Source organism: Phacochoerus africanus, chromosome 6 (assembly GCF_016906955.1).
Source record: "Phacochoerus africanus isolate WHEZ1 chromosome 6, ROS_Pafr_v1, whole genome shotgun sequence".
Taxonomy (NCBI): domain Eukaryota; kingdom Metazoa; phylum Chordata; class Mammalia; order Artiodactyla; family Suidae; genus Phacochoerus; species Phacochoerus africanus.
This window is the reverse complement of record NC_062549.1, coordinates 138,391-153,949: the sequence shown is the minus strand read 5'-3', so window position 1 is coordinate 153,949 and position 15,559 is coordinate 138,391. Positions and strand designations below refer to the sequence as shown.

Genomic DNA, 15,559 nt, shown 5'->3' with positions numbered 1-15,559 from the left:
CACTGAACAAGGCCACAAATCCAACCTGCATCCTCATGCCAGTCAGATTTTGTTTCTGCTGTGCCACAATGGGAATGCCCTAAAAATGTTTTTATTATAGTTGATTTACACTGTTCTGTCAATTTCTGCTGTACAGCAAAGTGACACAGTCATGCATATATATATATATATGTATATACATTCTTTTTTTCATATTATCTTTCATCAAGTTCCATCATAAGTGATTGCACATAGTTCCCTGTGCTACCCAGCATTGCCTATGCATTCTTTTTTTTGGTCTTTTTAGGGCCACACCCATGGCATATGGAGTTTCCCAGGCTAGGTTGTCTGTCACATTGTAACTGTAGCTGCCGGCCTGCACGACAGCCACAGCAACACAGAATCTGAGCGGCATCTGTGACCTATACCACAGCTCATGGCAATGCCAGATCCTTAACCCTCTGAGCGAGGCCAGGGATTGGACTCATGTTGTCATGGATACTTCGGGTTCATTACTGCTGCACCACAATGGGAGCAGTGAAGTCGGCATTCCTCTTAATGCTCTCTTGATGAGACAGGCACAGAGGTTGCCCTGTTGGGGCTCAGATGCCTGCTGGGCCCCCGCTGCACCCTGGCCCCCCAGAGTTTAGGCACTGCTTGCAGAGAGCTTGCAGCCCCTAGGCTGGCCCAGCTGACTAATTCTGGGCTGGTTTTTCTTTTTTCCTGTGGATTGAGTAATTCTGGCCCATTGAAATTGTATGATTTACTTAATATGGTTTGGTAGGTTTATCTTCTGGATGTGTTATCAACAAAGTAACATTGGAAAATGGTCGAGTTGGGAGTCTCTGGCTTGTGACTTCACTCATTGTTGCCCAGTCACAGTATCCCAAAAAGAGGGAATGTCTGTCTTTTCCCAAGGTGGCACCTGAACCCCTAGGCTGTGTTGGAAGCCCCTTCCCAGGCTCTCCCAGCTTCAGGCTGAGTAGGGCCTCAGAGCTTTTAATCCAGTCGCAACTTCTGCTTGAGAAGAAACAACTTTCAGGAAGAAAAAGAAAACTCACTGTTATTGCCGCAAGCATCTCTCTGGCATCCTTTCAGAGACAGGAGGACTAGGAAGCCATGGCAGGGTTCTCGCCGAGGCCTGTCGAGTGCCAAATCAGGAGGAAATAGTTGGGGTTTTGTCTGTATTTTCATCTTTATATACAGTGGACAATTTACTTAATTGAGAACCTCAGCTTTTATTTCTAATTCTCTGTTTTAGATTGTGTAGCTAAGATGTCTTTGAGTAATTCCTGCACCAACTGTATTGAATTGTATTTACGTGGCCTCACCTGGCTTGGTGGCGCCAGTACTGCCAGGAGCAGGGCTGTCTCCTGATGGCACAAAGCCTCTGAGCTGCAGTCGCACACTCACCTGCATGGCGCCTCCTGGCTTCTAGACCTGGGAGCTTCGATGCCGTTGAGAAGGTCGTTCTGGGTTTTCCAACCGATGAAAAGAAGCTACTTTTAGAGAGTTTTATGCCAGGGCCAGCACATGTACAACCTTCCAAGATCCCCACCATGGCCCACTGGTGGCACAGGCGTTGTCACCCAGAAGGTCCTGGAAACAAGCAGACCGACTGTGCCTAGGACAGTTTTGACATCCAGGAGGTCAAGCTCTGCTCAGACCTCGTTCTGTCTCAGGCTTGTTCTGAAGACGCCTGTTCCTGCTGCTCTAGCTGGTCTGCTTATTGTTTATCCCCGTGGGAAGGAGTGAGTAGGGTACTTTCAGGTCCCTGGAGCGGCTGCTCATGAGGTGACATTTCTCTCTCCCAGTGCTGTCACACCTGTGCCAGCCCTACTGCTTTATTGTGTTAGTTGATATTTCCTCTTTCCCCACCAACTCTAAGGTTTATTTGAGTTTCAAGCACTGAAAGGTAGTGGGGGGGATCCCATTATGCCTTTATGTTCATGCAGCAGTAAGGGGCGAGTGACTCAGGCCGCTCCCCTCGATCCTGATTACTGAGGGCCTGGCTCTCCAGGCAGCAGGACCAAACTGAGTTTTTTCCACCTTAAAGCTGCATACGTGCAGCGTCTTCTGTGTACCTGAAGGTGGAGCCAGAAGGAAACTGCAGGATGGAAGTTGGAGGGGTTGGTCGCGTGCACCAGTGACAGACACCTACCTCAGATGACCTGAGCAAGGACAAGGAGCTTCGTCTGCGGGGTCCCAGCACATCTCGGGGAACCCAGGTGGGGAGACAGCTGGAGTTGGGAACCGGAACAATTTCTGGATTTCTCGCCCCAAACTGGATGCTGGTTTCCCTCCAGACTTACCTTCTCAGGGCCACAGTCTGCTGGGATGAAAAACTGTCCACCACAATGCCTGGGTTCATATCTGCTGCTTCTGAGAGACCTGCCGGAAAAAGGCTGGGAACTTAGTACTTTGATTTGTATTTTAAGGAGAGGCCCCAGCCAATCTGTGGTCAGGTGTCCACTCACGCACCCATGGACCTGTAGGATTCCAGTAAATGAGGCCCCCCTGGTTTGGATGTCAGTGCCTGTCCAGTTGGCTGTGTCCAGAGGAGCAGAATGGGGCCACTATACTTGTTAGGCGGGCAAGAGCAGGTCCTTGAATAGCGTATGGGGGCGTTAGAAGGCCATGTAGATAGCCGCCCTCACAGGGGCAGCCAGAGGCCAGGAGGGCCTTGTGAATGGGCAGGGGCTGGAAAGTTCCTACAGCTTAGCAGAGCTTCTGGGCACCCTGCCAGTGCCAGCTCTGCAGGAGAATAGGCACCAGAATTGGTCTGGGCGAGTCCTGCCCCCACCTGAGCAACCTGGCCTGGGGCCTCCGGTGGTCTTGGCAGCACCAGCTTTGGGCATGGCCACGCCCCCAAGCGTTGGAGCATCATGTCAGGTGGAGGCTGGTACAGACAGAGGCTCAGAGTGAGCAGGGGGGCGGGGGCAGCTCTGAGACGGTGCACAGAGATGCTGGGGTATCTGAACAAGCGAGGTTCCAACTCCCTACAAAGCTTGGGGTGAGGGTGTCTACACTGCATCTAAGGCCATGAGCCCCACAGATGAGTGGGGTTCAGTGCTGACAGCACTGGGGATATACTTACCAGCTGCAAAATGCAGTTTGGCCATAATGAGGTTTCAAAAAATGTACAGCAACAATTACTCTCACGTAGTGATAGGAGTGAAGTTGGAACAACACACTGGAAAATAATTTGGCATCATTAATGAAGATGCAATAGCCCAGAACCCACCTCCACTCCACATCCACGCAGCAGACCCTTCCATCAACACCAGGGGATGTGTCCCCAGATGCTCATGGCAGCCATGTTTGTCAGCAAAATCTGATAACGTGGTGTTATCAGAATAAAGCAAAAGCTTTTATTCATATGTACAGTGGAAAACTTCATAATGAGGGAAAAACTGAGATGTCCAGGACAAAAACACAGCATAACGTGCCCAGTGGAAAGCACATTTGCATGGGATACGGCAGCCTGTGTGCACCCAGGCCCTGCCCCGCCCTCCTCATGGGCCTCAGGGTTGCGTCAGGGTGGTCAGGAGGTCACCACCTCGTGGGCACTGGCTGTTTACCTTATTCTGTGACAGTTTAGGCTGGCTGAGAAGTAGTGTTTTTCATCAAGCTTGCAATAAAATTATTTAATCCTAACTAATTCACGAGAGTGGCATTTTTACTGTCATAGGTGGTAGATGGATGGACCTCTAATTTATTGAGTTGTCTCGGACACCTGTCAGTGTGTTTTCTGATGTTGCTGCAGGGCTTTGTGTTCACCATGTTATGCCCCCTGGTGGATGTGCAGAGCCTGCTGGTCCTTCTCTCCTGCCTTTCCGTTCCTCCTGTCCTTTTCAGACATGGGATGTTAGCTGACACTTGCCCATTCAAGCAAAGACGATGTTTCCAGCTGCACGGCCATGAGATGTGGCATGTGGGCCGCGGGCGGAAGGGACGTGTGTGTCTTCCAGGTCTCATCTCATCATGTCCCAGGGGCTGAAGCAGTGACTATGCGCTGGGGCAGGGGGAGCCCTCGAGTGGAAGGGCCTGTGCCCCTCCATCTTCGGGACGACGACCACCACAGCCATGTGGTCTAACGCAGGAGACAGAAATATCTTTCTGCCTCACTGAAGCCAGCGCTGGTTTAGAGCCTCTTGACAGCAGCTGAGAACACGGTGGTGCCAAAACAGAACCTATACCTGAAGAGAAGAGCTGGCCTAATGATCAGGTGGAGGACAGGGGCAATACAGGTGGAGACCTTTGCTGTGACCCTTGCTGTGATGTATTAGGCGTAGACTACATGCGACTAAAACTACAGCCAGCCCTAGGGAGTTCCCGTCATGGCTCAGCGGTAACAAACCCAATGAGTATCCACGAGGATGCGGGTTTAATCCCTGGCCCCACTCAGTGGGCTAAGGATCCGCTGGGGCTGGCATAGGCTGGCAGCTCTGATTCAACCCCCTAGCCTGGGGACTTCCATGTGCCATGCTGGTGGGTCTAAAAAGACAAAAATAAATACATAAATAAATAAGACTACAGCCCTAGAGAAATCAGTTCAGAATTGTTCAGAATGTTGGCAAGCCTTGGTTACTTGTCCCCAGTTTCAGCAGAGCTTTCTAGAGAGATGCAGGCTGTAGGAGGGCAGGTAGAGGCACAGGTGGAGGGACCAGAGCTGGACAAGGGGTTTGCCCTCTGCCTAAGGCCTGTGATCCGTGCTGACCAAGAGTCAGGTAAGCAGGCTCCATGAGGCTGAAAATGCCAGCTGCTTCTGACGCCCACATGAAGCTTTGAGAAGCCGAGGCAGGAGAAGCACAGGCCAGGTCTGTGCCCACATTCCTTCTGAGTACCTAGTGCTCTCAGCCAAATGACAGGTCAGTCCAGCATCCACCAAACCCTGCCCTTCTTTGCCCAGAGCCCTGGTGACCGACGAATGTAATGCACATGAAGATGGCCCCGCCTGCAGAGGCTGTGCCTGTGTCTCACAGTTTCAAGAGGACCTCAAGTACTCAATGGATGAATAGCCAAAGGCAGGCACTGCCTTCCCACTGAGCCTGGCAGTGCAGGTGCCCTCAAGTCACCTTGAGCTGGAGCGTTAGGAGGGCAAGCACAGAAAAGGTAAAAAATAATACGAGACCTCGTTTTTTTTGTTTTGCCTTTTAGAGCTGCACTTGAGACATTTGGAAGTTCCCAGGCTAGGGGTCGAATCAGAGCTACAGCTGCCGGGCTACGCTGCAGCCACAGGAACGCAGGATCTGAGCTGCATCTTCAACCTACATCACAGCTCACGGCAAGCTGGGTCAACTCAGGAAATCCCGAGGCTTCAGGCTTTAGCTCGTGACCTTTGCATGTGGAACTAGATGGAATTGTGCAGGGAAGAAGCTGGCTCAGGCTCAGAGCTGTCAGGCGGGAGGCCCCTGTAAAGCTGGGCAGCCTGGGCCAGGGCGGCCACTTGCCTCTCTGGAGGCCAAGTCAGACCTGATTGGGCCCAGCACCCAGGGTGCTCCTCCCAGAGCTGAGTGTGCATGCCTGGGGTGATGTCGTGCAGCTCCCTCCCGCTAGGGTTAGGGGTGCCCAAGGGGTCTCTGCACGCCCTGCACACTCGCTTACATGGGTGGAATCATTGCATTTGCAATTACTACACGACCTACACAAAAACGCACATCAGACTTGTCCTTGGACACAGCACAATTTGGACACTGCTATTTCCCATCCTCCTCTTCCATATTCAAGTTGGGGGTGCAGGAGACAGGCAATTTGTCCTTTAGTTATAGGACCTGCTGGAACAGCTGCACCCTGACCAGAGAGACTCAGATGAGCTGCATTAGGAACTGGCCGGGACTTGGGTTGTTCTCTTGACCAGGAGCTGCATCTGATGCAGCGGGTGACCTCATGGGGACTGTGGCACAGCAGCTCCTTATCCCTATTATTCCTTCTAGTCGGCTAGCGGGACATCATCAGGTGGGGAGCCTGGGTGAACCTGCCACAAATTTGTGGTTTTACAGGAGAGAAACTATTTGAACCTCGAGTGCAAACACTGGCCTTACCCCGGCTCCGAACTCAGCCCAGCAGAGCGTCCCTTCCGCCTCAGGGTCTCGGAAAATTTCCTGAGTAGTTTTTCTGCTAACCTCATTTCTTCACTGTCCATATTTAGGTCTTTAGTTCTCAGAGCCTACCACTGCCTGTGTTGTCAGCGAGGGTCTGGTTCTGTTTTTCTCCATTTAACACCACCTTCTAAACAACCCATCCTTCTGCCATTTATCGCGGTGACATGTTACCATCTGTTAAATGCCATCTGTACAAAGTCTGACCCGGACTTCTCTGTTGTGTCTTGAATGCTCTTTGTTAATTCCCCAATATGTCAGTTTTTGTTGCTATTGTGGAGGGGACGTTGTTACATTATCTCATTGGTTATGGAGCAGAGAAATGTTTTTCTTTTTTTTTTTTTGTCTTTTTTGCTATTTCTTGGGCCCCTCCTGCGGCATATGGAGGTTCCCAGGCTAGGGGTCTAATCAGAGCTGTAGCCGCCGGCCTACGCCACAGCCACAGCAACGCAGGATCCGGGCCGTGTCTGCAACCTACACCACAGCTCACGGCAACGCCGGATCCTTAACCCACTGAGCAAGGGCAGGGACCGAACCCGCAACCTCATGGTTCCTAGTCGGATTCGTTAACCACTGCGCCACGACGAGAACTTCTCTTTTTATAACTTCTTGAAATAAATGTTCGTCTTTTTTTTTTTTGGTCTTTTTTGTCTTTTGTCAGGGCCATACCTGTGGCATATGGAGGTTCCCAGGCTAGGGGTTTGAAGTGGAGCTGTAGTGGCCGGCCTACACCACAGACACAGCAGCAAAGGGTCCGAGCCTCGACTGCGACCTGCACCACAGCTCACGGCAATGCTGGATCCTTAACCCACTGAGCGAGGCCAGGGATGGAACCCAAGACCTCATGGTTACTAGTCGGGTTTGTTAACCACTGAGCCACAATGGGAACTCCTCTGTTTTCTTTAATAATGAAAGTATTTAAGGAGTTCCCATCATGGTGCAGCAGAAATGAATCTGACTAGAATCCATGAGGACGTGGGTTTGATGCCTGGCCTTGCTCAGTGGGCTAAGGATCTGGCGTTGCCGTGAGCTGTAATGTAGGTTGAAGACAGGGCTTGGATCCTGCGTGGCTATGGCCTAAGTTGGCAGCTGTAGCTCGATTCGACTTCTAGCCTGGGAACCTTCACATGTCTTGGACGTGGCCCTAAAAAAAAAAAAAAATTATTTAAGGTGATATATAATACATATTTTTCCCTGAAAAATATTCAGTGAATATTATATATTTTACAGTTTACACTGCATTCCATAGATGTGAGAATGAAGTATTTTTGCTTTTCATTGTTTTGTGGTCTAATTTTCCAGCTAGTATCATTTTTTTTTCTTTTTCTTTTTTTTTTTTTAGGGCCGTACCTTCTGCACATGGAAGTTGCCACATCCTTAATCCACTGACTGAGCCCAGGGATGGAACCCAGATCTTCATGGATTCTAGTCTGGTTCGTTAACTGCTGAGTCACAAAGGGAACTCCCAGCTGGTATCATTTTTATTTATTTATTTATTTATTTATTTATTTATTTTGCCTTTTTAGGGCCACAGCCATGACATATGGAGGTTCCCAGGCTAGGAGTCTAATAATTGCAGCTGTTGCTGCCGGCCTACACCACAGCCACAGCAACGCCAGATCTGAGCTACATCTGAGACCTACACCACAACTCATGGCAACTCCTGATCCTTAACCCACTGAGTGAGGCCAGGGATCGAACCGCAACCTCATGGTTCCTAGTCAGATTGTTTCTGCTGCGCCACGACGGGAACTCCCCAGCTAGTACCATTTTTGAGTCAAAGTTTGTGTAGACAGTGTTTCATAAATTTCAATAGTTAGAGTTTGGGGGGTCGAGTTTTTAGTATTTTTGTTGTTTCTATTCTAACTTTTTATAGTTTAATTTTCCTGTAAAATGCATACTTTAAAATATTTGTATTCTTCATGTCTAAGCGTATCATCGGTTTAATCAGTTTTTGTAAAATGTTCTGTGGACAGCCCCATGAACATTACATATGGTATATACGTAAGGCATTTGTTTTTCCATCAATCTGTCTAATCATGTACTGATTGAGGGATTCAGTTCTTCCACATGCACCCTCATGTTCTTATCAAGCAACGTCTGTTCTGATTCTACCGAGTTCTTCCTGCCTGTCCCTTTCTGTCCAGTTACTGTTAGGTAGTGACTGTAGATTGGGAAAGAACTAAAAGGTGGCAAAAGCCAGACAGTTTGGGAACAAAAATAACCTCATGAAGCACAAAGCTGCAAGACAAAAATAGGTGGAGAAACTGTTAAATTGTAACAACATAACTTTTTTTGTGTGTCTTTCGTCTTTTCAGGGCCGCACAGGTGGCATAGGGAGGTTCCCAGGCCAGGGGTCGAATCGGAGCTACAGCTGCCAGCTTACACCACAGCCAGAGCAACGCAGGATCTGAGCAGGGTCTGCGAGCTACACCACAGTTCAGGGCAACACCGGATCCTGACCCCATTGAGTGCGGCCAGGGATCGACTCCGCAACTTCATGTTTCCCTGTCGGATTCGTTTCTGCTGCCCCACGATGGGAACCCACGATGGGAACTCTTGCAACAACATAACTTCTATCTTCCCTGTTTCTTACTCCATCACAAACCTGTGCTAAAAATAGAAACCACCCCTTTTTTGAGGCCACTAACTGCTCCCTAAGCAGCGGGGAGCCTGAGTTCTCGCTGCTCAGCGCTCCCGGCCACTTCGTTGGTCGATAAACCGGCTGAGACCTCATTGCCCCACCCTCCGCCTCCTTCCTCCCCGCCATGTCTAACAGTTACCGCTCGGCTAGTTGCGCCAGCAGACAGTCATCGCGAGGCAGCTGGCGCTCCAGGCGCCTCCCGAGAGCAGAGGGTGTCGGGAGCTCACTTACCGAGTCGTTAGGCTCCCCGCGCCTAGAGCGGCCTCGCTGGGCTGGCGAGGGGGGCGGGGAAGCAGCGGACCGGAAGTTGAGGGGGACTTCCGGGGTCAGCCTGTGGGCCGCCTCGAGGCGTTGCGCGGTTCTGGGAGCGGCTGCGGTGGGGGATGCTCGCGCGCGCGCGCGGCTCCTCCACGTTGCAGCCCGCGCTCCCGCCTGACTCCGAAGTCCCCGCGGTGGGTGCTGGTCCCAGGAGGCCCAGACTCGGGTGCGCGGCGTGGGGGAGGGCTGCGGGGGCGGCCCCTGGACGATGCGCGGCGGGGCCGAGCAGCGCCTGCCCGGGGAGCGCGGCTGCGGGAGTGCGAGGGCAGGTCTTCTGGCGCGGGCGGTTGGGGCGGAGAAGGGGGCCTCAGGAATCGGTGCGGTCGTCGGAGCTGTAAGGAGCCGGTGAGAAATGAATGGGGTTGTCGCTTGGTTCCGGGTGTTCTGCCTGGGGGCCCAGTCGGTGTGGTCGTTTCGCCCTGAGAATGAAGAAGGGCATTTCCCCCCCAGGGGAGTGGGGCTGAGGGTGAGTCGTGCCGGCGCCGCGGGTACCTGCCGAAGACTGGTGGCTGCGGGTCCCCACAGGTTTGTCTTTGCTTGGCACCAGGTTGAGCCCAACGCCAGTTGAATCGACTTCCAAGCTCGTTGGTAGAATCCATTTCCTGAGGTTGCCTTTTCCCTGCTGACTGCCATTAGCTCCTGGAGGCCGCACTCCTTGCGCATGACCCATGCTTCTGAGTCAGCAAGTTTCATGGGATTAGTGGGCCCACGAGGATAATCCAGGCCCATAACTTTAACCTTAATTTCCTCTGCAAAGTCTCTTTTTGCTGTGTAGGGTAGGTTCCAGGGATTATTATGGGACATGGGTGGGGAGGGGCATTCTCCGCCACAGACCCTGTCTCTGTTCTTCTGGGCAAGAGCCCACATGTACTGAAGCAAGAAAAGCAAGATGTTAAATGAGTGTGGTTTGGTACAACTTAAAAAGGCAAAGATATTATAAACGTATTTGCCTGTGTAAGCTTAGAGAAATTTGGAAGGGGACCTTGGAAACAGGGAAGGGAACCGAGTGGCTGGCTGGGGGATATTTCACCTTAACGCCTCTTTAACTTTTTGAATTTTGAGCCACATGACGTTTCCCTTACTCAAGAGACAATTTTAATTTCAAGAATTCTAAAATAAAGTGAATTTGCAGTTCCTGTTGTGGCGCAGGAGAAACGAATCTGACTGATATCCATGAGGATACAGGTTCGAGCCTTGGCCTCGCTCAGTAGGTCAGGGATCCGGCGTTGCTGTGAGCTGTAATGTAGGTCGCAGATGCGGCTCAGATTCCGTGTGGCTGTGGCTGTGGTGTAGGCCGGCAGCTGTAGCTCTGATTTGATCCCTAGCCTGGAAACGTCCATATGCCCCAGGTGTGGCCCTAAAAAGCAAAAGCAAAAAAAAAAAAAAAAAAGTGAACTAAATAACTACTGCAAATGATTGAGCCTCCCCTTGGGAGAGAGAGTGAAGGCTACCCCCTCGAGGTCATCGTCTGCTCTCTCCTGCTGCTGCATGGATGGGTGCCAGGAGTCTTCTCAGATGTCAGTCTGCGTGCCCAGGCCAGGTTGATCTTCCTGTGCTTTTCCCTTAGTTCTGTCTCTCCTGAGGGAGAAATGCGGCTGGTGCCTCACTTTCATCAGGTCGTCAAGGCCTCTTTAAATCTGACCCTTAGTAATTCTGCCTCTGAGCTCTGTCCACACCTCTGCCCTGTGTAACCTCTGCCTTTTCCCACTTTCCCAGCCAGGCAGGGCTTGAACCCTCTTCAACCCATCTGCCCAGACTCTGTCCCTTCCCTGCTTCCTCTGTCCAGGCATGTGCCCATCTCATGTCTGTCTTTCCTCTGCCATCTGTCTTACTCAAGTCCACGAGGGTGATGGTCACACCTCCCCAGAATAGCCCCTGACATAAAGTGGGTGTTTTGGAATCTCTGAAAGCATGTGTCCAAGAAGAGAAGTCCAGTCCCAAGGCCGCAGGTGCTGTCCACGGTGGGCTTCTGCCACAGTTCCTGCTTTGTCTTCTCCACCCCTGAGGGGCGGAAGGGTCAGTGGTACCTGCTGATGGTGCAGAGTGAATAAGGGGCCAGGGGATGTTGCCCCTCTCTCAGGTAGGCTGGTGAGCAGGGCTTGGTGTGTTTGCTCAGAGAGAGGGCAGTGGGAGGGGTGGCGAATGTCCAGGTGGGAATGTCCCGTTCCTGATCTCAGAAAGCACCTAAAGCCAGAGATGAGCCCGACCTAGTTTGAGAGTCTTCACAGGGTAAAGGATGTTGCTGCCTCGGGACTGGGCACATTAACCAGGTTAAGGTGCCGAAGTGAGCCCTGTAGCCCCGGCATGAAGAGGGGGTTAAGGAGGGATCTGGGAGGGAACCACTGGTGCTGTGGGAAGGCAGCCAGAAGGGTGGGGATGGGGCACCCACTGTGGATGCTGCCAGGAGGGCACAACTCAGGACTGACGAGTAAGGTGGCACTGATGACTTCATGCCTGTCTGCAGCTGCCCCGTGCAGGGTCGGGTGGCCCCCAGCAGGCACAGGCTCCGAGGGAGCTGCTCTCTTATCAGGGCAGGCTTGGGCCTTCCGGGTGGTGCCCATGGGACACTGTACTTACCCTGCTCCACGGTCCGCATCTTGCCCCTTCCCACCTGGCTCGTGTGTCCCTATCCCCCTGGCCGGCTGACCCTCCCCTGTGGCCCAGGATCAGGGAATGCAGCATCAGTCCCCAGGCCCTCCTGAGGTCTCTGGCTTGCAGGGGTGGAGGACGTGAGCCTGCTGGGTGGGAGGTTGAGCCCCTGGAGCTTGGCCCTCTGCACACTCACCTGCATCCTTGCTGGTCTCCAGGTCCCAGCCATGCCCAGCCTCAGAACTCGTCCTGGAAAGGCAGAGATGGAGCCCTCAGTTCCTGGACCATCCCCTCGGACCCCCGGCACCCAGGTCTCTGTGAGTGATGCTCCTGCTGTGACCCACCCTGGATCTGCACTTCATGGTCCCCTCAGCTGTGGTGACACTGAGCCAGGAGCCACCCCTCCACACCATCAGCTGGCAGGTAAGGGGGTGAGTTCCCCACTGGTGCCCTTGTTCTGGGGGGCTTTGTCCACGTCACCCTGCACTTACCTCAGGACGTGTCTGTGTCACCACTAGGGGCAGGTGCCTTGTGGATTTGAGGGACCAAGGCTGGAGGTCAGAGAGAAGTTTGCCTGGCACCTGGCTGCCTTGGTGCCCTGAGTGGGATGGTGGTATCCTCAGCTGACACAGAAGGGCGTGAGGTGCTGGTCGCTAGCTGAGCCCTGCCTAACTTCTTCACCGGACTGGTGGTGACACCTGCCCTCAGGCCTTGGCCCCGCTCCCTTCCGGCAGCCTTCACTGCCCACTGCTCCCATCCCTGTCAGACACCAGCGTGTCCTTCCTAAAGGCCTTCACTGACCCTCTTCTGCAGACCTCACAGGTTGACCGGGACAGCTTCTCACTGTCAGCTTTCCTTCCTGGCATCTCCTTTACGAGAACCCACTCTTAACTACGTGGGACTGTCGTGCTCAGGACATCGGGGCAGCATGCCCTGGTCAGACCCTCTATGGACTGGAAGGTTGGGCCAGCGGCAGGGATGGGTGCCTAGAGGATGAGAAACACGACGTAGACCCAAAAAGTGGCCCCGAGGGGAAGCCTGCTACCAGATGGCCAAGGGTGTTACAGGCAGTGAGGTGAGCTAGGCCAGGACTTGCTCCAGGGAAGAAAACAGGCTGATAGTAGCTCATGCTTTAATGCTGTAGGAGTTCCCGTCGTGGCGCAGCAGAAGGAATCTGACGAGGAACCATGAGGTTGCAGGTTCGATCCCTGGCCTCGCTCAGTAGTGTAGGTCACAGACGCAGCTCGGATCTGATGTGGCTGTGGCTGTGGTGTAGGCCAGCAGCTGTAGCTCTGATTTGACCCCTAGCTTGGGAACTTCCATCTGCCATAAAAAGCAAAAGAATAAAAAAATAAATAAATAAAAAGCTGCTGTAGGAGTTCCCTTTGTGGCAGTAAAGAACCCCACTAGGATCCATGAGGGTGCGGGTTCAGTCCCTGGCCTGGCTCAGTGGGTTAGGGATCCAGCCTTGTCATGAGCCCTGGTGTACGGTGGCAGCTGTAGCTCCAATTTGACCCCTAGCCTGGGGACTTCGGTATCCCATGGGTGCAGCCCTAAAAAGACAACAAATAAATAAAATAAATAAATAAAAAGCTGCTATAGAGCAAAATGGTGGAGGAGGAAGCAGCTCCAAACACTTCCTTCCACATAAACTTTTTTTTTTGTCTTTTTTTAGGGCTGCACCCTCAACCCTGTGGTTCCTAGTCAGATTTGTTTCCACTGTGCCACGATGGGAACTCCACACATAAACATTTTTAAAAAAACAAGTAGAAACTGGAGTTGCTGTCGTGGCTCAGTGGTTAACAAATCCAACTAGGAACCATGAGGTTACAGGTTCGATCCCTGGCCTCCCTCCATGGGTTAAGGATCCTGCGTTGCCCTGAGCTGTGGTGTAGGTCGCAGATGTGGCTCGGATCCCGCGTTGCTGCGGCTCTGGCGTAGGCTGGCGGCTACAGCTCTGATTAGACCCCAAGTCTGGGAACCTCCATATGCCACGGGTGCGGCCCTGGGAAAGACAAAGACAAAAAAATAAATAAATAAAACTGGGATCTGTTCTTCCTGAAAAAAAAAAAAAAAAAAAAAGAACAAGTAGAAACTACCACGACCACCCTTGTCAGAAATCTAGAACAGTCAGGTTTCCAGCAGCCAAGCAAATGCTCCGTCAGGAAAAAGGCAACTTGGGAGTCCTGTTGTGGCTCAGCGGTAACCAACTCTACGGGTATTTATGAAGATGTGGGTTCGATCCCTGGCCTCGCTCAGTGGCTTAAGGATCTGGTATTGCTGTGAGCTGTGGTGTGGGGTGCAGACACAGCTCGGATCCTGTGTGGCTCTGGCTGTGGGGTAGGCCGGCAGCTGTAGCTCCAGTTCGATCCCTCGCCCAGGAACCTCATATGCTGAGGGTGTGGCCCTAAAAAAAAGACCAAAAAAAAAAAAAGAGAGAAGGAAAAAGGCAACTTAAAATGGAAAGCTTTACAAATATGGTTCAGTAGTAGTCTCAAAGTGAACAGGCTGTGTTCCCAGTGGGGGATCCTGGTCCCTGGTTCCAGAAGGAGCTTATTCAGAAGTTATTTTGTTTGTTTTCACCTGTGTGGGGTTGGGCAAAGAATTGACACAAAGTGTTTGTCTCTGTGTTGCTTAACTCCGAACTTACTCAGCAGAGACCTGGTGGGCTCAAAATATTTTAAGGTGAACTGAAACCCCACAGGCACTTGGGTCATCAGTTAACGGTACAGTCAACTGCCTAAGGCCTAGGAGGGAAAGCTGGAGCAATGAGGGCATTCAGAAACACCCCTGTGTATCAGGGCATTTAGAAAAGCCCATACATGACCAGGGTAGGGTGTACGTTTGGAAGAGACCTGTGACAGGAGCTTCCATTGTGGCTCAGCAGAAATGAATCCGACTAGGAACCATGAAGTTGCGGGTTTGATCCCTGGCCTCACTCAGTGGGTTAAGGATCTGGTGTTGCTGTGGCTGTGGTGTAGGCTGGCAGCTGTAGCTCTGATTAGACTCCTAGCCTGGGAACCTCCATATGCCACAGTTGAGGCCGTAAAAAGCAAAAGAAAGAAAGAAAAGACCTATGACAATTGTAGCTTCATTCTGGCTGATCTCTAAAGTCAGTGAAAGCAGGAAGCTAGGACAGGGTGATAAATGGAATTAAAACAGTGACCACAAGTGACAAGGAATGCAGTCTTCGCAAAAGTAGTTTGGAAGAGGGAGTTCCCCTTGTGGCTCAGCGGTTAAGAATCTGCCTGGTATTCATGAGGATGTGGGTCAGTCCCTGCCCTTGCTCAGTGGTGTAAAGGATCCAGTGTTGCCATGAGCTGTGGTGTAGGTTGCGAATGCAGCTCAGATCTGGTGTTGCTGTGGCATAGGCTGGTGTGGCTACAGCTCTGATTCGACCCCTAGCCTGGGAACCTCCATATGCTGTGGGTGCAGGCTCCCCCCACCCCAGAGAAAAGACAAAAAAAATAGTTTGGAGAAGTTCCTGTTGTGGGTCAGTGAGTTAAGAACCTGACTAGTATCCATGAGGACACAGGTTCGATCCCTGGCCTCACTCAGTGGGTTAAGGATCTGGCGTTGCCATTTAGGCCGGCAGCTGAAGCTCTAATTCGGCCCCTAGCCTGGGAACTTCCATATGCTACCGGTGCTGCCCTAAAAAAGACCAAAAAAAAGAAAAAGAAAAACAAGGTTTGGAAAGTGACTAAATGAACAGACGACTGTAGCCGCCAGTAGTTTTAAGAACAGCAAACCCTGGAGGTGGGAGAGGCTGATTTACAGTAACTATTCCAATGTCTAGTTTTTAACAAAAATTCATAAAGAATACAAAGCAGGAAAATATGGCTGGTCCCTTCAAGAGAAAATAATTGGCAGAAGTGTCCCTGAAAAAGCAGATGCTTGACAGACTCTAAATCATTTCTCTTAAATGTGC

General features: G+C 51.7%; 1 protein-coding gene and 1 long non-coding RNA gene across 5 annotated transcripts in view; one reads left to right on the top strand and one right to left on the bottom strand.

The window, feature by feature from the left end:
• Nucleotides 1-468: 468 nt before the first annotated feature.
• On the bottom strand, nt 469-9,083 carry LOC125128973 (uncharacterized). Of its 2 annotated transcripts, none has more exons than XR_007135370.1 (5): nt 8,956-9,083; nt 3,077-3,172; nt 2,292-2,370; nt 1,393-1,578; nt 469-1,120 (listed from the first exon to the last, which is right to left on the bottom strand). It is a non-coding gene; the product is annotated as an uncharacterized LOC125128973 (long non-coding RNA). The 2 variants fall into 2 exon arrangements; XR_007135369.1 differs by lacking the exon at nt 8,956-9,083 and adding an exon at nt 8,864-8,945.
• The window catches only part of ZNF16 (zinc finger protein 16), a 21,933-nt gene continuing 15,396 nt past the window's right edge, over nt 9,023-15,559 (top strand). For 2 of the 3 annotated variants that reach the window (XM_047783099.1, XM_047783100.1), the window contains exons 1-2: nt 9,023-9,176; nt 11,850-12,054. In XM_047783099.1, the coding sequence (XP_047639055.1) occupies nt 9,108-9,176; nt 11,850-12,054 (274 nt within the window). In that variant the 5' untranslated portion in view covers nt 9,023-9,107. Of the gene's footprint in view, nt 9,209-11,849; nt 12,055-15,559 lie in introns of all 3 variants that reach the window. The other variant, XM_047783101.1, reaches the window with a different exon arrangement.